The sequence below is a fragment of the Heterodontus francisci genome, chromosome 36 (genome assembly GCF_036365525.1).
Source record: "Heterodontus francisci isolate sHetFra1 chromosome 36, sHetFra1.hap1, whole genome shotgun sequence".
In the NCBI taxonomy this organism is placed as follows: domain Eukaryota; kingdom Metazoa; phylum Chordata; class Chondrichthyes; order Heterodontiformes; family Heterodontidae; genus Heterodontus; species Heterodontus francisci.
The window spans coordinates 40,912,284-40,937,811 of record NC_090406.1 but is presented as its reverse complement, the minus strand read 5'-3'; the positions used below and the strand labels follow the sequence as shown (position 1 = coordinate 40,937,811).

At 43.6% G+C, this 25,528-nt stretch overlaps 1 protein-coding gene across 1 annotated transcript in view; it reads left to right on the top strand.

Moving 5' to 3' along the window:
- LOC137351457 (lysine-specific demethylase 4B-like) overlaps window positions 1–25,528 on the top strand; it is a 393,540-nt gene that overhangs the window by 27,830 nt on the left and 340,182 nt on the right. The window contains exon 3 of the mRNA XM_068015905.1: window positions 22,991–23,094. Coding sequence (XP_067872006.1) covers window positions 22,991–23,094 — 104 coding nt within the window. The remainder of the gene's footprint in view (window positions 1–22,990; window positions 23,095–25,528) is intronic.

The following is a 25,528-nucleotide window of genomic DNA, read 5'->3' as shown; positions in this document are numbered from 1 at the left end:
CAGTCGTCACTCCTTTCAATACTGTCATGGACAGATACATCTGCACCAGGTAGATTGGTGAGGCCAAGGTCAAGTAGATTTTTCCCTCTTGTTGGTGTTCTCACCATCTGCCACAGGCTCAGTCTGGCAGATCTGTCATTTAGGGCTCGGCCAGCTCAGTCAAAAGTGGTGCTGCTGAGCCTCTCTTGATGATGGACATTGAAGTTTCCCTCCCAGAGTACTTTCTGTGCCCTTGCTGTCCCCTCGTGTTTCTTCCAAGTGTGTTCAACATGGAAGAGCACTGATACACCAGCTGAGGGAGGGTGGTAGGTGGTAATCAGCAGGTTTCCTTGCCCGTGTTTGACCTGGCGCCATGAGACTTCATGGGGCCCAGAGTCAATGTTGAAGACTCCCAAGGCCAGTCCCTCCCGACTGCACACCACTGTTCCACCACTTCTGGTGGGACAGGACACACCCAGGGATGATGATGGAGTTTGGGACGTTGGCATTGCTATGATTCGGTGCATATGACTTTGTTAGGCTGTTGCTTGATTGTCTGTGGGACAAAGAACAAAGAACAGCAAGTTCCAGGCACTCTGTGTAAAGAGCTTGCCTCGCACATCCCCTCTAAACTTTGCCCCTCGCACCTTAAACCTATGTCCCCTAGTAACTGACTCTTCCACCCTGGGAAAAAGCTTCTGACTATCCACTCTGTCCATGCCACTCATAGCTTCGTAAACCTCTATCATGTCGCCACTCCACCTCCGTCGATCCAGTGAAAACAATCCGAGTTTATCCAACCTCTCCTCGTAGCTAATGCCCTCCAGACCAGGCAACATCCTGGTAAACCTCCTCTGTACCCTCTCCAAGGCCTCCACGTCCTTCTGGTAGTGTGGCGACCAGAATTGCACGCAATATTCCAAGTGTGGCCTAACTAAGGTTCTGTACAGCTGCAGCATGACTTGCCAATTTTTATACTCTATGCCCCGACCAATGAAGGCAAGCATGCCGTATGCCTTCTTGACTACCTTATCCACCTGCGTTGCCACTTTCAGTGACCTGTGGACCTGTACGCCCAGATCTCTCTGCCTATCAATACAACTAAGAGTTCTGTCATTTACTGTATACTTCCCACCTGTATTAGATCTTCCAAAATGCATTACCTCACATTTGTCCGGATTAAACTCCATCTGCCATTTCTCCGCCCAAGTCTCCAACCGACCTATATCCTGCTGTATCCTCTGACAATCCTCATCACTATCCGCAACTCCACCAACCTTTGTGTCGTCCGCAAACTTACTAATCAGATCAGCTACATTTTCCTCCAAATCATTTATATATACTACAAACAGCAAAGGTCCCAGCACTAATCCCTGCAGAGCACCACTAGTCACAGCCCTCCATTCAGAAAAACACCCTTCCAGTGCTACCCTCTGTCTTCTATGACCGAGCCAGTTCTGTATCCATCTTGCCAGCTCACCTCTGATGCCGTGTGACTTCACCTTTTGTACCAGTCGGCCATGAGGGCCCTTGTCAAAGGCTTTACTGAAGTCCATATAGACAACATCCACTGCCCTTACTTCATCAATCATTTTTGTCACTTCCTCAAAAAACCAATCAAGTTAGTGAGACACGACCTCCCCTTCACAAAACCATGCTGCCTCTCGCTAATAAGTTCATTTGTTTCCAAATGGGAGTAAATCCTGTCCCGAAGAATCCTCTCTAATAAGTTCCCTACCACTGACATAAGGCTCACTGGCCTATAATTTCCTGGATTATCCTTGCTACCCTTCTTAAACAAAGGAACAACATTGGCTATTCTCCAGTCCTCTGGGACCTCACCTGTAGCCAATGAGGATACAAAGATTTCTGTCAAGGCCCCAGCAATTTCTTCCTTTGCCTCCCTCAGTATTCTGGGGTAGATCCCATCAGGGATCTTAATGCTTTGCAAGACGCCCAACACATCCTCCTTTTTGATAACGACATGACCCAGACTGTCTACACTCCCTTCCCTAGACTCATCATCCACCAAGTCCTTCTCTTTGGTGAATACTGATGCAAAGTACTCATTTAGTACCTCGCCCATTTCCTCTGGCTCCACACATAGATTCCCTCCTCTGTCCTTGAGTGGGCCAACCCTTTCCCTGGTTACCCTCTTGCTCTTTATATACGTATAAAAAGCCTTGGGATTCTCCTTAATCCTGTTTAGTTTAGTTTAGTTTAGAGATACAGCACTGAAACAGGCCCTTCGGCCCACTGAGTCTGTGCCGACCATCAACCACCCATTTAATCCGACACTAATTCCATATTTCTACCACATCCCCACCTGTCCCTATATTTACCTAGGGGCAATTTATAATGGCCAATTAACCTCTCACCCTGCAAGTCTTTTGGCATGTGGGAGGAAACCGGAGCACCCGGAGGAAACCCACGCAGACACAGGAAGAACTTGCAAACTTCACGCAGGCAGAATCGAACCCGGGTCGCTGGAGCTGTGAGGCTACGGTGCTAACCACTGCGCCACTGTGCCGCCCTATGTGCCAATGATTTTTCATGACCTCTTTTAGCCCTCCTGACTCCTTGCTTAAGTTCCTTCCTACTGTCTTTATATTCCTCAAGGGCTTCATCTGTTCCCAGCCTTCTAGCCCTTACGAATGCTTCCTTTTTCTTTTTGACTAGGCTCGCAATATCCCTCGTTATCCAAGGTTCCCGAAACTTGCCAAACTTATCCTTCTTCCTCACAGGAACATGTCAGTCCTGGATTCTAATCAACTGATGTTTGAAAGACTCCCACATGTCAGATGTTGATTTACCCTCAAACAGCCACCCCCAATCTAAAGTCTTCAGTTCCTGCCTAATATTGTTATAATTAGCCTATTCCCAATTTAGCACCTTCACCCGAGGACTACTCTTATTCTTATCCACAAGTACCTTAAAACTTATGGAATTATGGTCACTGTTCCCGAAATGCTCCCCTAGAACAAAGAACAGTACAGCGCAGGAACAGGCCATTCGGCCCTCCAAGCCTGCGCCGACCTTAATGCCTGCCTAAACTAACACCTTCTGCACTTCCGGGGCCCATATCCCTCTATTCCCTTCCTATTCGTGTATGTGTCAAGATGTCTCTTAAACGTTGCTATCGTATCTGCTTCTACCACCTCCCCTGGCAGCAAGTTCCAGGCACTCACCACTCTCTGTGTAAAAAAAACTTGTCTCGCACATCCCCTCTAAACTCTGCCCCTCGCACCTAAAACCTATGTCCCCTAGTAACTGACTCTTCCACCCTGGGAAAAAGCTTCTGACTATCCACTCTGTCCATGCCGCTCATAACTTTGTAAACCTCTATCATGTCGCCCCTCCACCTCCGTCGTTCCAGTGAAAACAATCCGAGTTTTTCCCACCTCTCCTCATAGCTAATGCCCTCCAGACCAGGCAACATCCTGGTAAACCTCCTCTGTACCCTCTCCAAAGCCTCCACGTCCTTCTGGTAGTGTGGCGACCGGAATTGCACGCAATATTCCAAGTGTGGCCTAACTAAGGTTCTGTACAGCTACAATATGACTTGCCAATTTTTATACTCTATACCCTGACCGATGAAGGCAAGCATGCCGCATGCCTTCTTGACTACCTTATCCACCTGCGTTGCCACTTTCAGTGACCTGTGGACCTGTACGCCCAGATCTCTCTGCCTGTCAATACTCCGAAGGGTTCTGCCATTTACTGTATACCTCCCACCTGCATTAGACCTTCCAAAATGCATTTCCTCACATTTGTCCGGATTAAACTCCATCTGCCATTTCTCCGCCCAAGTCTCCAACCGATCTATATCCTGCTGTATCCTCTGACAATCCTCATCATTATCTGCAACTCCACCAACCTACTGAGACTTCGACCACTTGGCCGGGCTCATTCCCCAATACCAGGTCCAGTACGGCCCCTTCTCTAGTTGGACTATCTACATATTGTTTCAAGAAGCTCTCCTGAATGCTGCTTACAAATTCTGCCCCATCCAAGCCCCTATCACTAAGTGAGTCCCAGTCAATATAGGGGAAGTTAAAATCACCCACCACTACAACCCTATTATCTTTACATCTTTCCAAAATGTGTCTACATATCTGCTCCTCTACCTTCCGCTGGCTGTTGAGAGGCCTGTAGAAAACCCCCAACATCGTGACTGCACCCTTCCTATTCCTGAGCTCCACCCATATTGCCTCGCTGCATGACCCCTCCGAGGTGTCCTCCCGCAGTACAGCTGTGATATTTTCCTTATCCAGTAATGCAACTCCCCCATCCCTTTTACATCCCCCTGTATCCCGCCTGAAGCTTCTAAATCCCGGAACATTTAGCTGCCAATCCTGTCCTTCCCTCAACCAAGTCTCTCTAATAGCAACAACATCATAGTTCCAAGTACTAATCCAAGCTCTAAGTTCATCTGCCTTACCTGTTATACTTCTCGCATTGAAACAAATGCACTTGAGACAACCAGTCCCGCTGTGCTCAGCAACATTTGCCTGCCTGCTCTTCCTCTTAGTCTTACTGGCCTTATTTACTAGTTCCCCCTCTTTTATTTCACCTGCTGTCCTACTGCTCTGGTTCCCACCCCCCTGCCACACGAGTTTAAACCCTCCCGATGCTAGCAAATCTCGCAGCCAGGATATTTGTGCCCCTCCACTTTAGATGCAACCCATCCTTCCCATCTGTCCCTGAAGAGATCCCAATGAACCAGATATTTAGGGCGGCGCAGTGGTTAGCACCGCAGCCTCACAGCTCCAGCGACCCGGGTTCAATTCTGGGTACAGCCTGTGTGGAGTTTGCAAGTTCTCCCTGTGTCTGCGTGGGTTTTCTCCGGGTGCTCCGGTTTCCTCCCACAAGCCAAAAGACTTGCAGGTTGATAGGTAAATTGGCCATTATAAATTGCCACTAGTATAGGTAGGTGGTAGGGAAATGTAGGGACAGGTGGGGATGTGGTAGGAATATGGGATTAGTGCAGGATTAGTATAAATGGGTGGTTGATGGTCGGGACAGACTCGGTGGGCCGAAGGGCCTGTTTCAGTGCTGTATCTCTAAACTAAACTAAACTAAAATATCTGAAACCCTCCCTCCTGCACCAGCTGTTCAGCCGCGTGTTCAGCTGTACTATCTTCCAATTTCTAGCCACACTGACACGTGGCACAGTGAGTAATCCCAAGATTACAACCCTAGAGGTCCTGTCTTTTAACTTTCTACGTAACTCCCTAAACTCCCCCTGCAGGACCTCGTCACTCTTCCTGCCTATGTTGTTGGTACCGATGTGTACCACAATCTCTGGCTGTTCACCCTCCCCCTTCAGAATGCCCGCTGTCTGTTGAGAGACATCCTTGACCCTGGCACCAAGGAGGCAACATACCATCCTGGAGTCTCTTTCACGTCCACAGAAGCGCCTATCTGTGCCCCTGACTGTAGAGTCCCCGATAACTATTGCTCTTCTGCGCTTTGCCCCTCCCTGCTGAACAACAGAGCCAGCCGTGGTGCCACTGCTCTGGCTGCTGCTGTTGTTTTCCCCTGATAGGCCTTCCCCCCCCAACAGTATCCAAAACGGTATACTTGTTAGAGAGGGGGATAGCCACAGGGAATTCCTGCACTGACTGCCTGCCCCTTCTCGCGGTCACCCATCTATCTGCCTGCACCTTGGGTGTAACCACTTCTCTAAAACTCCTGTCTATGATGCTTTCTGCCACTTGCATGCTCCTAAGTGCATCCAGTTGCTGGTCCAACCGATCCATGCGGTCTGTGAGGAGCTGCAACAGCTATCCCAATTTTGGCACAAGTCCCCAGATGTTAGTGAGGAGGACTTTGCAGGGTTGACTGGGCAAGGTGTGCCTTTGTCATTTCCGATGCCTAGGTTGATGCCAAGTGGTCTGTTTTTATTATTCTTTAACTTTTCTGCAGCAGTTTGATAGAACTGAGAGGCTTGCTAGACCATTTCAGAGGGCAGTTAAGAGTCAACCACATTAGAAACATAGAACATAGAAAATAGGAGCAGGAGTAGGCCATTCAGCACTTCGGGCCTGCTCCGCCATTCAAAAGAGATCATGGCTGATTGTCTAATTCAGTACCCTGTTCTTGCTTTCTCCCCATATCCCTTGATCCCTTTGGCATTAAGAAATATATCTATCTTCTTCATGAATATATTTAATGACTTGGCCTCCATTGCCTTCTGCGGTAGAGAATTCCACAGGTTCACCACCCTCTGAGTGAAAATATTTCTCCTCATCTCGGTTCTAAATGGCATATCCCGTATCCTGAGACCGTGATCCCTGGTTCTGGACTCCCCAGCCATCGAGAACATCCTCCCTGCATCTAGCCTGTCTAGTCCTGTTAGAATTTTATAGGTTTCTATGAGATCCCCATTCTTTCAAACCCCAGCAAATATAGGCCTAGTCGACCCAATCTCTCCTCATATGTCAATCCTGCCATCCCAGGAATCAGCCGAGTAAATCTTTTTTGCAGTCCTTCCATGGCAAGAACATCCTTCCTCAGATAAGGAGACCAAAACTGCACACAATACTCCAGATGTGGTCTCACCAAGGCGCTGTATAACTGCTCTAAGACATCCTTGCGCCTGTACTCAATTCCTCTTGCAATGAAGGCCAACATACCATTCGCCTTCCTAACTGCTTGCTGCACCTGAATGCTTGCTTTCAGCGACTGGTGTACAAGAACACTCAGGTCTTGTTTCACCTCCCCCTTTCCCAGTCAATCACCATTCAGATAATCTGCCTTTCTCTTTTTACAACCAAAGTGGATAACCTCACGTTTATCCACCTTATACTACGTCTGCCATGCATTTGCCCACTCACCCAACTTGTCCAAATCACATTGGAGCCTCTTTGCATCCTCCTCACAGCTCACATTCCCTCCCAGCTTTGTGTCATATGCAAACTTGGAAATGTTACATTTAGTTCCCTCAGGCAAGTCATTAATATATATTGTGAATAGCTGGGGCCCAAGCACTGATCTCTGCAGTACTCCACTAGTCACTGCCTACCACCCAGAAAAAAACACATTTATTTCTACTCTCTGTTTCCTGTCTGTCAATCAATTCTCAATCCATGCTAGTGTATTACCCCCAATCCCATGTGATTTAATTTTTCACACTAACCCCTCATGTGGGACCTTACTAAAGCCTTCTGAAATCTAAATACACCACATCCACTGGTTCTCCCTTATCTATTCTACTAGTTACCTTCTCAAAAAACTCCAGTAGATTTGTTAAGCATGATTTCCCTTTGTAAACCCATGCTGACTTTGACCAATCCTGTTTAAGCTTTGCAGGTGTTCTGCTATCACATCCTTTATAAGAGACTCTAGCATTTTCCCCACTACTGATGTAAGGCTAACTGGTCTGAAATTTCCTGTTTTTTTTTCTCTTCCCTCCTTTTTTAAACAGTGGGGTTACATTTGCCCCTCCAATCTGTAGGAACTGCTCCAGAGTCTATAGAATTTTGGAAGATGACCACCAATGCATCCACTATTTCCAGGGCCACTTCCTCTAGTACTCTGGGATGTAGATTATCAGGCCCTGGGGATTTGTCAGCCTTTTACCCCATTAATTTCCCTAGCACTAATTGTCTACTCATACTGATTTCATTCAGTTCCTCCCTCTCATTAGACCCTTGGTTCCCTAACATTTCTGGGAGGTTATTTGTGTCCTCGTTTGTGAAGACCACAACCAAAGTATGTGTTTAATTGTTCTGCCAATGCTTTGTTCCCCAATATAATTTCCCCCGTTTCTGACTGTAAGGAACCTACATTTGTCTTCACTAATCTTTTTCTCTTTACATATTTATAGGAGCTTTTATAGACAGCTTTTATGTTCCCCGCAAGTTTACTCATACTCTATTTTCCCCCGCTTAATCATCCTCTTTGTCCTCTTTGCTGGATTCTAAACTGCTCCCAATCCTCAGACTTGCTGCTTTTTCTGGCAATTTTATATGCCTCCTCTTTGGATCTAATACTATCCCTAATTTCTTTTGTAAGCCACGGTTGAGCCACCTTTCCTGTTTTATTTTTGCACCGGACGGGAATGAATAATTGTTGTAATTCATGCGCATGTTCTTTAAATATTATCTATTGCCTATTCACCGTCAACCGTTTTAGTAAAGTTTCCCAATCTATCATAGCCAACTCGCGCCTCGTATCTTCGTAGTCCTTTATTTAGATTCAGGACCCTAGTTTTGGGTTCAACTACTTCACTTTCCATCTTAATGAAGAATTCTATAATGTTATGGTCGCTCCTCCCCAAGGGACCCCGCACAACAAGATTGTGAATTAATCCTTTCTCATTGCACAATACCCAGTCTAGGATAGCCTGTTCTCTCGTTGGTTGCTCAATGTATTGGTTTAAAAAACTGTCACGTGCACACTCCAGGAAATCCTCCTCCACGGTATTATTGCTCATTAGGTTTGACTAATCTATATGTAGATTAAGGTCACCCATGATTACAGTTGTACCCTTATTGCGTGCATCTCTAATTTCCAGTTTAATGCCATACCTTACATCTCCACTACTGTTTGGAGGCCTATAGACAACCCCCATCAATGTTTTCTGCCCCTTGGTGTTTTTAGCTCCACCCATACAGATTTCACATCATGATTTTCCGAGCCAATATCCTTCCTCACTATTGCATTGATTTCCTCCTTTACTAACAAAGCTAACCCACCTCCTTTCCCTTTTTGCCTGCCCTTCCTAAATATTGAATACCCCTGGATGTTCAGTTCCCATCCTTGGTCACCCTGCAGCCATGTCTCTGTAATCGTAACTATACCACAACCGTTTATATCTATTTGCGCTGTTAATTCATCTACCTTATTGCGAATGCTCCGCGCATTAAGACACAATGCCTTTAGACTTGTCTTTTTAACATTGTTAGTCATCTTAGCTTTGTTTTGCACTATGGCCCTATTTGTTTCTCGCCCTTGTTTTCTCTGCCTTTCACTTTTGCTTCTTACCTTTCTGTCTTTCATTTCTATCCTTGTTTTCCCCTCCTCTGACTCCCTGCTCAGATTCCCATCCCCCTGCCATTCTAGTTTAAACCCTCCCCGACAGCACTAGAAAAGAACCCCCTGAGGAAATTGGTCCCGGTCCTGCCCAGATGCAACCCGTCCAGCTTGTACTGGTCCCACCTTCCCCAGAACCGGTCTCAATGTCCCAGGAATCTGAATCCCTCCCCCCACACCATTTCTCCAACCATGTATTCATCTGATATATTCTGCTATTTCTGCTCTCGCTAGCACGTGGCACTGGTAGTAATCCTGAGATTACTACCTTTGAGGTAGCTGACATTGCTGACAGTCTGGAGTTTTCCTTCCCTGAAGGAAGGTCATTAGTGAACCAGTTAAGTTTTTATGACAATCCAGTAGTTTATTGATCATTATTAGTGAGACTTGCATTTTATTCCAGACTTATTAATTCATTAAATTATATTCCCCCAACTAGAGCATGGCTACCCGACCCAAACCCGACGGGACCCGACGACTTGTGTCGGGTTGCTCTTCTAGGTCTGGCATTCGGGATCGGGTCGGGTCAGACACACTCTATTACCACCTCTGGTATGTGGCTGCAATGTTAATGTACTTTTTGGACTTGAAAGTTTGTTTAGTTACAGTTTTTTAAAGCTTGTACAGATAAGCTACCAAGTGAAAAATGGAAGCGAGGTTAACTGATGGTCGGGTCGGGTGCGGGACAAAAGAAAGGATTCGGGCCGGGTCGGGCTTGCGTCGGATGTGGTTCTGTTGGGCTCGGGTTGGGTTTCATTTGCAGACCCGAGCCAGCCTTTACCCCCAACTGCCATGGGATTTGAACTCACACCTCCGGAGCATTCGTCCAGGCCTCTGGATTATTATTTCACTTACATTACCATTATGCTACCATCCCCATGACCTTCCGCTTCATAGAAGCTTATCTGCGCTGGTAGCCACTGTGAAGTCGGAGGGTGTTGCTTTTAGCCATACTCCAGGACTTGAGAACGTAATCCAGCTGACATTCCAGTGCAGTATTAAGGAAATGCTGCATTGTCAAAGGTGCTGTTGTTTGGATGAGTTGATGAACTGACAGTTTGTGCTTGTTAGAGGGGCACTGGAGATTCAAAGAAGACTGATGATCATTTCTGCCTCAAAGGATTAATTTGTCATTTATCTCTTTTGTGTTTGGGATCTTGCTTTCTCCTAAATGGTGTGTTCCATTTATCTCCATAACAACTGTTAGTGCTTCAGACGTAATGAATTGCTTTGAGTGCAGTGAGACAAGTGTGATCAAGTGCAATATAAATGCAACCACATCTTTAATATCTATATACTGTAAAACCCATTATTGTTGTGCATTTTGTCTGCCATTTTGCATTCACTATATCTTTTGGCTTTTCTCTATTGTTAAAAGCCTAGATTTGCTTACTTTTATGATTTACCAAATGGTTTTGCCTATCTCACACCTAGTCTCTTCCCATTGAACCTTCAGGGAAGTCTAGAGGTACATTTTGTTTCCATTTTCCAACCTGTGGAGACCTGTTTTGAGTTTCCCCTTCTCTGTAGCGAGCTGCTTCACTGACAGGAGTGTTAACAGATCCTTGGGGACCCTGGCGAGCCAGCATCTAGCTGCTGCACATGCCAGTTGGGAATGTCCAAGCAGGGAGCAGTCATTACTGACTTAGTGCACAGTGTGAACATTTTAGAATTGTTTTTGCAGATTGCTGAGATGGTGTGTGGGAACTCATTTTTTAAAAACTGATTTAACCTCTCTCAACAGTGGTCATGTTCCTTTATAAGTGTATGGTAAATATTTTAGAACTACCTACTCCTGAACAAAGAACAGTACAGCACAGGAACAGGCCATTCGGCCCTCCAAGCCTGCGCCGATCTTGATGCCTGCCTAAACTAACACCTTCTGCACTTCTGGGGCCCATATCCCTCTATTCCCTTCCTATTCATGTATTTGTCAAGATGTCTCTTAAACGTCGCTATCGTATCTGCTTCCACCACCTCCCCTGGCAGCAAGTTCCAGGCACTCACCATCCTCTGTGTAAAAAAAAACTTGCCTCGCACATCCCCTCTAAACTTTGCCGCTCGCACCTTAAACCTATGTCCCTTAGTAACTGACTCTTCCACCCTGGGAAAAAGCTTCTGACTATCCACTCTGTCCATGCCGCTCATAACTTTGTAAACCGCTATCATGTCGCCCCTCCACCTCCGTCGTTCCAGTGAAAACAATCCGAGTTTTTCCAACCTCTCCTCACAGCTAATGCCCTCCAGACCAGGCAACATCCTGGTAAACCTCCTCTGTACCCTCTCCAAAGCCTCCACGTCCTTCTGGTGGTGTGGCGACCAGAATTGCACGCAATATTCTAAGTGTGGCCTAACTAAGGTTCTGTACAGCTGCAACATGACTTGCCAATTTTTATACTCTATGCCCCGACCGATGAAGGCAAGCATGCCGTATGCCTTCTTGACTACCTTATCCACCTGCGTTGCCACTTTCAGTGACCTGTGGACCTGTACGCCCAGATCCCTCTGCCTGTCAATACTCCTAAGGGTTCTGCCATTTACTGTATATCTCCCACCTGCATTAGACCTTCCAAAATGCATTACCTCACATTTGTCCGGATTAAACTCCATCTGCCATTTCTCCGCCCAAGTCTTCAACCGACCTATATCCTGCTGTATCCTCTGACAATCCTCATCATTATCCGCAACTCCACCAACCTTTGTGTCGTCCGCAAACTTACTAATCAGACCAGCTACATTTTCCTCCAAATCATTTGATCCCTGCAGAACACCACTAGTCACATTCCTCCATTCAGGAAAAACACCCATCCAGTTCTGTATCCATCTTGCCAGCTCACCTCTGATCCCGTGTGACTTCACCTTTTGTACCAGTCTGCCATGTGGGACCTTGTCAAAGGCTTTACTAAAGTCCATATAGATAACATCCACTGCCCTTCCTTCATCAATCATCTTCGTCACTTCCTCAAAAAACTCAATCAAATTAGTAAGACACGACCTCCCCTTCACGAAACCATGCTGTCTCTCGCTAATAAGTTTGTTTGTTTCCAAATGGGAGTAAATCCTGTCCCGAATAATCCTCTCTCATAGTTTCCCTACCACTGACGTAAGGCTCACTGGCCTATAATTTCCTGTTGAAAATATATTGGTTTTATATTTTTGTAAATATAATCAGTATGGATGAGCAATTATACCCGCTCCTGGTCTGCATATCTGACAAAATGGGTAGGCTTTCGTATAGCTGTCCATTGCATCCAGCTCCCTCTCTGATTTCTCCATCAATGCAAGGCTGCTGCTCCTACAATCTCTGACAGCCTGCATGACATAAAAACGTGGATTATTCAACAATTTCTCCAACTTAATGTCAGCCAAGCCAAAGCCAATTTTTGCTACTGTTAGCACAAGCATACCTCTGTCTTTGACTACATTTACCTCTCCAACAGCCATCTTGAGCTGAGTCAGGAAGTAACTTGGAACTTTGATGTCCTGCTCAGCCCTAAGCTCTGTTTTCTCCCTCCCACTTGCTCGATTACCAAAACCCCACATTCTTCCATCACTGAAATATTGCTCATTTTTGTCCCATCTCCTGTTCTCTCCACTCTACCTCACTGTCTACCCCAGTTATCAAAAGTCCTAATCCATGTTGTCTTCACTTCAAAATATGATTTCTCCAATCCTTTGTGCAAGGTTGAGGCACAGACTTCAAGTTATTCAAAATGCTGTGGCCTGTATTTACTGCCAGCTCCCGTATTCCGATCACCCCATCCTCTCCCATGCTGCACTGTCTTCCACACAACTCTCTTAGCCTTCTCTGACATTGAAAACGTTATGCGTCCTTTTTAGTTTATTGATATCAAAGATTTGTTTTTTTTTCTCGCTGTCACTTTCACTTGCTTTGCTTCAACTTCCCCGCACCGCCCCCCACCACCCCCACAACTCCTCCATTCCAGTACCACAAACTGAAGGTCGTGCATGTTGAGTATTTCAGTGACTGCAGGTCAGAGGTTCAAGTTTATTTTTTAATGAAAAATGAAGAATAGCTATTCTGTTCTCTTTTTTTTTCTCTCTCTTTCTCTCCCACTACCCTATAGTACAGAAGCTGAAGTTTTTGTATTTCAGTGACTGCAGGTCAAAGAGGTTCAAAGAACCCCTTTTAATGCAAAATGGAGAATGCCTTTTTTTTCATTAATTGATCAACTATTGAAATCATAGTCTATTTTATAGCTATGTAGTTTATCATTTTCTTGGGGGGTTATCAATTGTAGAGCCAATGGATATTTCCCCCCACTTTTTTACATTAAAAGAGGACTGCCCCCAGTATTTAGCAGTTGCTGTCTTTCAGCAATCCATGATTTCTCAATTTTTATTGAATTTATTAATGATTAAGATTTAATACAATATAAATTTATAGGCAACTCCGGCTTCAAAAATGTGTTTATTTTGTATGTCCCAGCATGGTTTCCTTATTCTCTGAAATTCTGCATGCAGTGTGGTGACATTACAATGCAGGTTGCAAAGGTCAGTCACGGTAGGAAAGAAATGGACTGTATTCTTCAGTTGTCATCTTGTCAGGCTTTGACCCAGACTTCCAAAAGCAATCCAACGAGATTTCACCTCTACTTCTGCATCCCCCATAAAAGCCCCCTTGCTTCTAAAGTCTTATCTTTATAGCATTAATAAGATTGTTTCCTTGTGACCAATTCACTGCCCAGTGGAAATGATCTTTTACTAGGTATCCATTCAAAACTCTGGATACCTCTGCTGGAGTCTCCTTTAGTCTTTTTTGCTTGAGTGAATACAGTCCTACTTTTTTGAATTTCTCAGCCTATTGAGTAGCTTTTATTTTATAAAAACAGAATTTAAAGAAATACAACAAAGCCTTTTTAATTATTTGCCAGTATTTTCAGCTTTGTTTTGTGTTAGCAAACAGTGGAAATGGAGTTTGACTGCAGTTTCCGTCTGGAAAATTGGGTTGGAACACAAAGGAGTATCGAAAATACTAAGTTCTGTTAAACGTTTTTAACATTAATTTTATATAGAGTACTAACAATGACTTCCTACTGAATCAACCAAACTAAATTCTGAGCAAAAACAGAAAATGCTGAAGATACTCAACAGGTCAGGCAGCATCTGTGGAGAGAAAAACATTGCTAACATTTGAGGTCTGTGACCTTTCACAACTGACAAAAGTTAGAAATAGGTTTTGAGAAAGTGAAGGTTATGGGGGGGGGGGGTGGGGGGGCGGGGGGAGAGCAGGGAAGAAGAACAAAAAGGAAGCTTTGTGAGTGGGTGGCCTCTTTTAGTACATTGATGACATTACTGGTGCCGCTTCCTGCTCTCGCACTGAACTAAAAAATTTCACTTACTTTGTTTCCAATTTCTACCCTTCTCGCACCTTCATATGGCCCATCTCCAACTCTTCCCTTCCCCTCAACCTCTCAGCCTATTCCCAGAAATGGAGACAATCGGGCCCTATACGCCCACGGACTCCCACAGCTACCTAGACTACACTTATTTATTTTATTTATTTAGAGATAGAGCACTGAAACAGGCCCTTCGGCCCACCGAATCTGTGCCGACCATCAAACACCCATTTTATACTAATCCTACATTAATCCCATATTCTCTACCACATCCCCACAATTCTCCTACCACCTACCTACACTAGGGGCAATTTACAATGGCTAATTTACCTATCAACCTGAAAGTCTTTGGCTGTGGGAGGAAACCGGAGTGCCGGGCGGAAACCCACGCGGTCACAGGGAGAACTTGCAAACTCCACACAGGCAGTACCGAGAATCGGACCCGGGTCGCTGGAGCTGTGAGGCTGCGGTGCTTGCCACTGTGCTGCCCACTTCCTCACACCTCACTTCCTGCAAGGACTCCATTCCATTCTCCATCTCTGTCATATCTGTTTAGATGATGCAACCTTCAATAGTAGTGCTTCTGATACGTCTTCCCTTTTCCTCAACCGAGGATTCCCATCACCTTAGTTGACAGGGCCCTCACCGTGTCCGATCTACTTCACACACTTCTGCTCTTGCCACATCCTTTCCCTTCCAGAACCGTGATAGGGTTCCCCTCGTCCTCAACTTCCACTCCACCAGCCTCCACATTGAACAGATCATCCTCCGCCATTTCCGCCATCTCCAGCATGATGCCACCACCAAACACATCTTCTCCTCACCTTTCAGCATTCCAAAGGGACTGTTCCCTCCCCGACACCCTGGTCCACTCCTCAGTCACCCCCGGCACATCCCCCCATCTCCTACAGCACTTTTCCATACAAGTGCAGGAGATGCAACACCTGCCCTTTTAGCTCCTCTCGCCTCACACTCTGGGGCCCCAAACACTCCTTCAAAATGAAACAGCAATTTACTTGTACTTCTTTTAATTTAGTATACTGTATTCGGTGTTCACTATGTGGGCCCCTCGATGTTGCAGAGTCCAAACACAGACTGGGTGACTGCTTTGCGGAATGCTTCCGTTCAGTCCGCAAGCGTGACCCTAAGCTTCCTGTCGCTTGTCATCTTAATTCTCCACCTTACTCCCACTCTGACCTTTCTGTCCTTGGCCTGCTACAGTGTTCCAATGAAGCCCAACGCAAGCTTGAGTCACAGCACCTCATCTTTCGACTGGGCACTTTACAGCCTTCTGAACTCAACATTGAATTCAATCATTTTAGATCATAACCTATTACCCCGTTTTTTTTCTTTTTCCATGTTTTTTTGTGCTGGTGCGCTTGCCCCTTCCACCACCCCCCCGGTTCTTTCTTAAGCCCTTTATTTTGTGATTGGACTGCTGTAATCCTGCCAGTTACACCTCATCCAGATGCATCTTTTGTTTAATATAAAACAGAAAGTGCTGGAAATACTCAGCAGGTCTGGCAGCATCTGTGGAGAGTGACGCAGAGTTAATGTTTCAGGTCTGTGGCCTTTCATCAGAACTTTTGTTTCTTTATTTGACCCATTACCACTCCCCTTGGCTTTGCACCATGAAACCTTTTGTCATTTAATCTGTCCTGCCTTCCACTCTATCACAGACCTTACCTTCTGTTCTTCTTTCCCTCCCCCCCCCCCCCACAGATGTTGCCTGACCTGCTGAGTATTTCCAGCATTTTCTGTTTTTGTTTCAGATTTCCAGCATCTGCAGTATTTTGCTTTTGTACAGTTCTGAGCATGTGTTTTTGCAATAAGCTTTAATCCTTAACTCTTGGCAGCTTGAGGGAAATTTTATTCAAAGAACAGGACAGCACAGGAACAGGCCATTCGGCCCTCCAAGCCTGCGCCGATCTTGATGCCTGCCTAAACTAACACCTTTTGCACTTCGGGGCCCATATCCCTCTATTCCCTTCCTATTCATATATTTGTCAAGATGTCTCTTAAACGTCGCTATCGTATCTGCTTCCACCACCTCCCCTGGCAGCAAGTTCCAGGCACTCACCACCCTCTGTGTAAAAAAAACTTGCCTCGCACATCCCCTCTAAATTTTGCCCCTCGCACCTTAAACCTATGTCCCCTAGTAACTGACTCTTCCACCCTGGGATAAAGCTTCTGACTATCCACTCTGTCCATGCCGCTAATAACTTTGTAAACCTCTATCATGTCGCCCCTCCACCTCCGTCGTTCCAGTGAAAACAATCCGAGTTTTTCCAACCTCTCCTCATAGCTAATGCCCTCCAGACCAGGCAACGTCCTGGTAAACCTCCTCTGTACCCTCTCCAAAGCCTCCACGTCCTTCTGGTGGTGTGGCGACCAGAATTGCACGCAATATTCTAAGTGTGGCCTAACTAAGGTTCTGTACAGCTGCAACATGACTTGCCAATTTTTATACTGTATGCCCCGACCGATGAAGGTAAGCATGCCGTATGCCTTCTTGACTACCTTATCCACCTGCGTTGCCACTTTCAGTGACCTGTGGACCTGTACGCCCAGATCCCTCTGCCTGTCAATACTCCTAAGGGTTCTGCCATTTACTGTATATCTCCCACCTGCATTAGACCTTCCAAAATGCATTACCTCACATTTGTCTGGATTAAACTCCATCTGCCATTTCTCCGCCCAAGTCTCCAACCGACCTATATCCTGCTGTATCCTCTGACAATCCTCATCATTATCCGCAACTCCACCAACCTTTTTGTCGTCCGCAAACTTACTAATCAGACCAGCTACATTTTCCTCCAAATCATTTATATAATACTACAAACAGCAAAGGTCCCAGCACTGATCCCTGCGGAACACCACTAGTCACATCCCTCCATTCAGAAAAACACCCATCCACTGTTACCCTCTGTCTTCTGTGACTGAGCCAGTTCTGTATCCATCTTGCCAGCTTACCCCTGATCCCGTGTGACTTCACCTTTTGCACCAGTCTGCCATGCGGGACCTTGTCAAAGGCTTTACTAAAGTCCATATAGACAGCATCCACCGCCCTTCCCTCATTAATCATCTTCGTCACTTCCTCAAAAAACTCAATCAAATTAGTAAGACATGACCTCCCCTTCACAAAACCATGGTTTTGTAAATTCTCATTTTATTTTATAGACTGATACTGTTTAAAAACCCACCAGGAATAACTTAATTATGAAAATGACTATAAGCTATTAAAGTAAGCATAACTTTTAGCATAACATAAAAATATAAATACTTGTGCTGGTCCTGTTAGCTGTTGACCATCTCCTCTCTTGAAAATTTTTATTTAAACTTCAATTTTACTTTGTAACTAAAACAGCCCATCTAAGTATCAAATTTTATACTTGCCCTTTTCCTTGGCATTTTGTTCCTGCTGTCTATTTGATTTGGCTGTAAACCAGCCCCAAATACTGCTTTCTCGGTAATGAACCTATACTGATGCCACACTATGCCAAAGGTTAGATGTGAAGTAACACGACCTGCTGTGTATTTTTTATAGAAGTTTATTTTGAATGCTTTCTTAAACCATTTGACGAAAAAAGGATCAGGTATTTTCTGATGCATTATCCTTTTTATGCAAATAAAAGCAAAATACTGTGGATTCTGGAAATCTGAAATAAAAACAGCAAGTGCTGGAAGTAATCAGCTGGTCTGGAAGCATCTATGGAGAGAGAAACGGAGTTAACGTTTCAGGTCTGTCACCTTTCATCAGACCTGATTGATAAGTTGCAAGTTTTTTTCTTAATTCACAATTTTGCTACATAAGCTCTACTTTGCTATCGAGTAATTTTTAAAAACTTCTTTACTAATAAATAAATTTGGCATTAAATTAACTCCAGATTTGTACGACTAAGGCATTGACTCCAGATCTATTCTGAACAGAGTGGTACACATTATGATTTGAGATAAATAGGAAGCATTGCATTTTTCTGTTACTGGTTCAATCTGTCAGAATCAAATGTTCTATCCCGGTAACAGAATCAATCGGAGTTCAAGTGTGACTGATCTCTAGGATGATGAGATGAAGTCCAGTTACTAAGATGCTGTGACATAAAGTTGACAACCAACTGCAGTAGAAAACTGTGGTAACTGCTGGGAATATTGACCAGTCAGACTTAAAGATCATATTGCATTTTGACAGTCAGCTAACACTGCATGGTTTAACTGAATAGAAAAACTGTTAAATAATAACATAAGAAAAAGGAGTGGGAGTAGACCATCTAGCCCCTCGAGCCTGCTCCGCCATTCAATATGATCATGGCTAATCTTCTGCCTCAATTTCATCTTCCTGCCCGCTACCCATATCCCTTGAATCCCTGAAATCATAAATCTATCTATCCCAGCCTTGAATATGATTAATGATGGAGCTTGCACAACCCTCTGGGGTAGAACATTCCAAAGATTCACAACCCTCTGAGTGAACAGTTTTCTCCTCATCTCATTCCTAAACGATTGACCCCCTTATCCTGATGCCATGCCCACCATGTTCTAGGGGAAACAACCTCTCCGTGTCTACCCTATTCAGCCCCTTTGGAATCTTGTATGTTTCAATGCGATCATCTCTCATTTTTCTAAAGTCCAGAGAGTATAGGCCCAGTTTACTCAGCCTCTCATCAAAGGACAATCCTCTCATCCCAGGAATCAATCTAGTGAACCTTTGCTCTGCCATCTCTAAGGCAAGTATATCCTTTCTTAAATATGGAGACCAAAACTGAACACTGTATGGTCTCGCCAAAGTCCTATACAATTGTAGCAAGACTTCCTTGTTCTTGTGCTCCAGTCCCCTTGCAATAAGATCCAGCATGCCATTTGCCTTCCTAATTGCTTGTTGTACCTGCATGATAGCTCTCTGAAATAATAACTCAAAATACACACAAAATTCATGATGATCTGAAAGAGGATGGCAGTTATTGTTTTGCATGAAGATGTACTCCTCGGTAGCTTTCCCATGACGTAGGGTTACATAGGGTATCTGGCACAGAAACAGGCCATTCGGCCCAACCAGTCCATGCCAGCATTTATGCTCCACTCAAGCCTTCTCCCATCTTTCCTTTATCTAATTCTATCATCGTAACCCTCTATTCCCTTCTCTCTCATATGCCTGTCTAGCTTCCCCTTAAATGTATCTATTCTTCAACCATTCCCTATGGTAGCGAGTTCCACATTTTCACCACTCTGGGTAAAAAAGTTTCCTCTGAATTCTCTATTGGATTTCTTGGTGATTATCTCACATTGATAGCCTCTTGTAATGCTCTTCACTCTCTATCCACTCTTACAAAACATTTCATAATTTTAAAAACCTCTATTAGGTCAGCTCACAATTCAAGAGAAGAGAAACCCAGCCTGTTCATCCTTTCCTGATGATATATACCCACGCAATTCTGGTATCACTCTTGAAAATCTCCTCTGCACCCTCTCCAGTGCCTCTATATCCTTTTTATAATATGGCAATCAGGACTGCACGCAGCACTCTTTAAATGTCGTCTAACCAAAGGTTAATACAGGTTTAGCATAATTTCCCTACTTTTCAGTTCTATTCTTCTAGAAATAAAGCCTAATGCTTGGTTTGTTTTTTATGGCCTTGCTAACCTGTGGCACTACTTTTAGTGATTAGTGTATTTGTACTCCGAGATCCCTTTGTTCTTCTACACCTCCTAGACTCACCTTCCAAGTAATAAGTGACCTCCTTATTCTTCCTACCACATGTGCTGCCTCACATTTCTCTGCGTTGAATTTCATTTGTCAATTATTTGCCCATTCTGCAAATTTATTAATGTGTTACTGTAATTTATTGCAGTTCTCCTCAGTATTGACTATCTTCCCCCACCGCACCCCCCGCCCCAACCACTGTCCACTGCAAATTTAGAAATAGTGTTTTTGATTCCAAAATCCAGATCGTTAATGTGGATTCTGAGCAGTGGTCCCAACACTGATCCTTGTGGATCACTCTGAATAACTACCCTTTGCTCCCACTCTCTGCTTTCTGTCTTGAAGCCAGTGAGCAATCCATTCTGCCATTTGACCCCTGACTCCGCATTCTCTGATTTTATTCATTAGTCTATTATGGGACACCTTATCAAAGGCCTTTTGAAAATCCAGATAAATTGCAGCTACTGAATTACCATTGTCTACTCTCAGTTATCTCCTCACAAAATTCAGTAAGGTTGGTCAAGCAAGATTTTCCCTTTTGAAATCCATGCTGACTATTAGTTATATTTTTCTTTTCTAGACGTTCTATTCTTTCCTTTAGTATGGGTTCCATTATGTTTCCTATCACTGATAAGCTGACTGGTCTATAATTCCCTGGCATATTCTGTTCCCCTTCTTAAATATAGGAATTACGTTAGCTATCTGCCAGTCCTCTGACACTACACCTTTTTCTGACAAATTATTAAATATGTGTGGTAATGCCTCTGCTATCTCTTCCCTAGATCCTTTTAAAATGTGCGGATGCAATCCATCCAGGCCAGGGGTTTTATCCTCTTTGAATTTGATTAGTTTATTCAATACATCCCTTTTTTTTTAAATGCACTTATCTCATTAATCATCTCATCGTGTCGACCTGTTCTATCTCTTTGGTAATTACTGAAGTGAAATAATTATTTAATATTTCTGCCATCTCTGTTATTACCTTTGGTAATATCATGGCTATCCCTTAATGGTTCTATTCCCATCCAGCCTTCCTTTTTTTATTGATGTGCATGTAAAATATTTTATTATTTTCTGTTCCTTGATAATTTAATTTCATAGTTCCTTTTTTGCCTTCCTAATTGCTTTTTTGACTTCTCTCCTAATCTCTTTATTCTCTTATGCATTCCTCTGCTGTCTATGTACCGGTTATATGCCTCTTTCCTATCCCTCAGTTGTCCCGTTATGTCTTTAATTATCCATGGAGTCTCATTAGTATTTAGTTTGTTCTTTCCTTTTAGCAGAATATTTTTTTCTTGCTCTTTGTTGTTTCTCATTGTTCGCCCATTGTTTGCTAATATGGTTGCCCATTTTATTTTCCCATCAGCTTTTCTCTAGTCTATTAATCTGGTTTTCGCCATATGTCCTTGTCAATTGTCATCCTAAAGTGTCACTATTGCTGAGATGTTCCCCTACTTTTACTTCTCTTATCTGATCTGGTTCATTTCCCATTACTAGGTCTGATAGTGAATCTTCCCTTGTTGGGCTTTTTACACATTGAGTTAGAAAGGAGTCCTGTACACATTGTCCCCTTTACCTACCTCTTCTGTCCAGTTCATATCAGAGTAGTTGTATTTTCCTATGATTATTCTGTGTATTTTACTCAGTTCCCTAATGTATCTGCATATTTATTCCTCCACCTCTCTCCTATTAGGTGGTCTGTAGACTACACCTACTGGTGTGATTGATCCTTTATTATCTTTTATCTCTATCCATACAGATTCTGTTTTTGTCTTGCTACTGGCTTTTTTTCCCCCTACTGCTAATATGTTATCCTTAATAAGTACAACTACTCCATCTCCTCTTTTTCCCCTCTCTGTCTTTTCTAAATATGTTATACCCTGCAATGTTTTACTCCCAGTCCTGATTGCCAAGTTCTGGAGCCATGACTCAGTAATCCCTACTGTATCTGGTTCCTCCCAACCACTTGCACCCTCCATAAATTACAGCTCATTCAGAGTGATGCTCAAAGCCCAGACTTCCATGATCCCAGTTGTCATCAGCCTCCACTGTCTTTCTGAATCAATTTAGAAATCTTTGTTTTTAATTTCAAATACCTCCATGACTTTTCCCACCCTTTTTTAAACTTTGCCTCATGTTCCTGTTGCACCCTGATATTGATCTGTCCTTTGCGGTCTTCACTGCAACATTAGTTGCTGCTGTTGCAGCCGCCATGTCCCACTCGTCTGGAACTCCCTCTCAAAATGTTGCGATTTTATCGCCACCTTCCCTGCTTTCAAAAGTCTTCGTGCAAAGTTTTGATGAAAGGACATCAATCTAAAGCATTAATTCTGTTTCTCCACGGGTACTGTCTGACCTGCTGAGTATTTCTAGCATTTTCTGTTTTCATTCTTTCTCTCTTCACTTGCTTTTTCAGCTCTTTTTCCTAACTGAATTCTGCATGTTTTTCCCTCTTGTAGCTGAGCCTGTGCAAATAGGAAAGGCAGGTCCTTGGTCTGTCTGGAGTTGGTTGATGTTGCAGAAAGGATGGTGAATAGCCTCAGCACCCCTGGGTTAGAGAGAAAAATCAGTTAAGATTTTTTTCTTATTTGCTGTCCAGTGATCCCATGTGAAAATAGCCCATTGACACTTTGCATTAAGTTCTCGCACTTCAAGCTGTAAAAGGTGCTTGGTGTCTGGTGATAGAAGCACGTTCCAGCAAGGGTCATAACTTGAGGCGAAGGAGGGAAGAAAATTTGTAAGAAAAGAAGTTGTTTGCATTGTTATGTTAGTTGTATCTGAAGTGAATTAGCAGAGTCTGACCGACTTGCTTTCAAAAGGAAAACTGACCATGTTCGAACAGTGCAGTTAGATATTGTACTATAATGAAGTGGCAAAAATATGATCCATTTTTCTATTTTACTCTTTTCTTACAGGCTTCTTTCCAGGCAGCTCTCAAGGATGTGATGCATTTCTTCGGCACAAAATGACTCTCATATCACCTTCCATACTAAAGAAGTACAGCATTCCCTTTGACAGGGTAGGTTATTTGTGGTGTTAGGCTAGACTCAGTAGCATCCCAAACAAATGTTACCTTTATTTTTTCAGTAATTATACAGAAAGTGTAAGGCAGTACAATTGATGTAATTTAATGTGGATGATGGAATTAGCTTATAGGAAATGTTTTCTTTCTTGTTTGATTCTTAGTATATTTAAATGGACACCAGTGGATTTTCATTAATTAGAATGGTGTGATTAATAACATGATTTAATTGTCACAAAGACATCCCAATTTGTAAGCTTAAAATATATTAGAAAAGTAGGTGTATTTGGCATTATTGTTAAACTGTTCCCTTAAGGAGCCAATATACTTCAACAATGCTGCTGTTACTACATCTGTAGCCAGATAAGGTATTGAATGCTTGCCAATTTAGTTTGCTCTTAAACAGTTGCACTTCTTCAATCATCTTTCATGTGGCTTATGGATTGGGTGATGTGTGACTGTGTTTTTCAATTTTTCTCTGAACTTTCTTCATTATCGCTGCCTTCATTGTGCTGTTCATTTTGGGAGGGTAGGATGGATCTCAACTGGGATCAAATGTTTACAGCTTTAATCAAGTTGTGATTAAGGAAAGCTTAACTAAAATTGAAGAAACATTAGCAAGAATCACTGCTTGCAATCAAGAAACTAGAACAAAAGCCTGCATTTATATAGTGCTATTACTATAATAAAATATCTTAGTGGTTCACAGAACCAGACATTGAGCAGTGATAGGAAAAAAAATGAATGACAACATAGTAGAAGGGACAAAGTTCATGAGGCATTTGAAGGAGAGAAGAGTAGCAGCATGGAGGGATTTAGGGAGAATATTCTAGATTGAGGCTGTGACAGCTGAAGGTTCTGATGAAAAGTGGAGCACTAAAAGGGAGCTGGAATTCAAGAGGTAACAGTTGGAAGAGTTAGAAGGTGAGAGTGGGAGGAAGTTGCAGAGGCAGGGAGGGGGAACGCTACTGAGGTAGTTGTTGATGAGGACAAGAATTTCAACTTCGTTCATTGGGAGTGAAGATAGTAATAGAGGAGTAATAAGCGCAGGACGTAGTGACACAGTATGGTGGTGGAGGAGTTTTAGACAAGCTGCAGTTCATATAGGGTGAAACCCAGGAGGCTGGCAAGGAGAACATTAAAGTGATGAAAGTGTGAATGAAGATTTTAGCAGAGCTGGGGGTGAGTAGGGAGCGAGTTGAGTGATACTGCAGAGGTGGAAATAGGTGGTGTTGGTAGCCAGTATGTGGAGTTGATGAAATTCAGCTGAGGGATAAACCAAATACTGAAATTGTGTGCCATCAGGTTTAGCCTGACCATCAGTCTTGTGATGGTGTGCCGGATAAAGGTCTTGCTCATTCGTGACCTGATAAGTAAATAGTTGTATATTGCAGTAATGGTTGAGGAGTTCAGGGTGGTGGAAGAGGATTAGAGCTGACTGTTAAGGCATTCAATCAGGTTCCATATCTGTGTTATTGATGATGTTGCCTGGAAGTAACCTGTAGATGAAGAAAAGAGAGGGAGCAGGTGTGGAATTTGAGGGCACACCTGAGGTAACCATTTAGATAGAAGCTGAGAAGACATGGTAGGAGATGTGCTGGCTCAGTCAGGTGCAGGTGAAACGGAATCAATTGATTGTTTTATTCCAGAAAGCTAGTTGGTGAAGGATAGAACTGGAGCCAATCGTGACACAATGGTATATTTATTTAGAGTTACACATTGGAAGTATACACCACCTAACCCAACAACCACAGTTTCAGTCTATAGGGAACTCAAGTGAATGACTAGCTAATGCCCATCACCTGTAGACAATTAAACACAATTGATATACAATTAACAGATTCCCATCTCGATCTTTAAATAAGCATTAGAGTTAATATGAACACCTAAAATTTAAAAAAAATTAAATCAAAAACGTTCATATTCCATATGAAATATTTATATTGTGAGATGTCCCTCCTCTAGGACCCCTAATAATTTCTTCCTACATACATTTCATTTATGCAACGCAGTCAGACAGTTGATGACAGTCTGTTTCTAGTCCAACAAAAAAGGAGGCACTGCTAGACCTGGTTCTTGGGAATGAGGTGGGCCAAGTGAATCAGGTATCCGTAGGAGATCATTTAGGGGGCAGTGATCATTGTATCATAAGGTTTAGGCTGACTATGGAAAAGGACAAAGGACAATCCAGAGCAAGAATAATTAACTGGAGGAAGCCAACTTCAATGGGTTAAGACTAGAGGTGGGGCGAATAAATTGGAGTCAAAGGTTGGCAGGAAAACAGGTAGCTGAACAATGGGCTACCTTCAAAGAGATAGTTCGGGCACAGTCAAGGTATGTTCCCCCGAAGAGGAAAGGTCAGGTAAACAAATCCAGAGCTCCCTGGATGACAAAAGAAGTAGCGATTACGACAAAGAAGAGAAAATGTGCT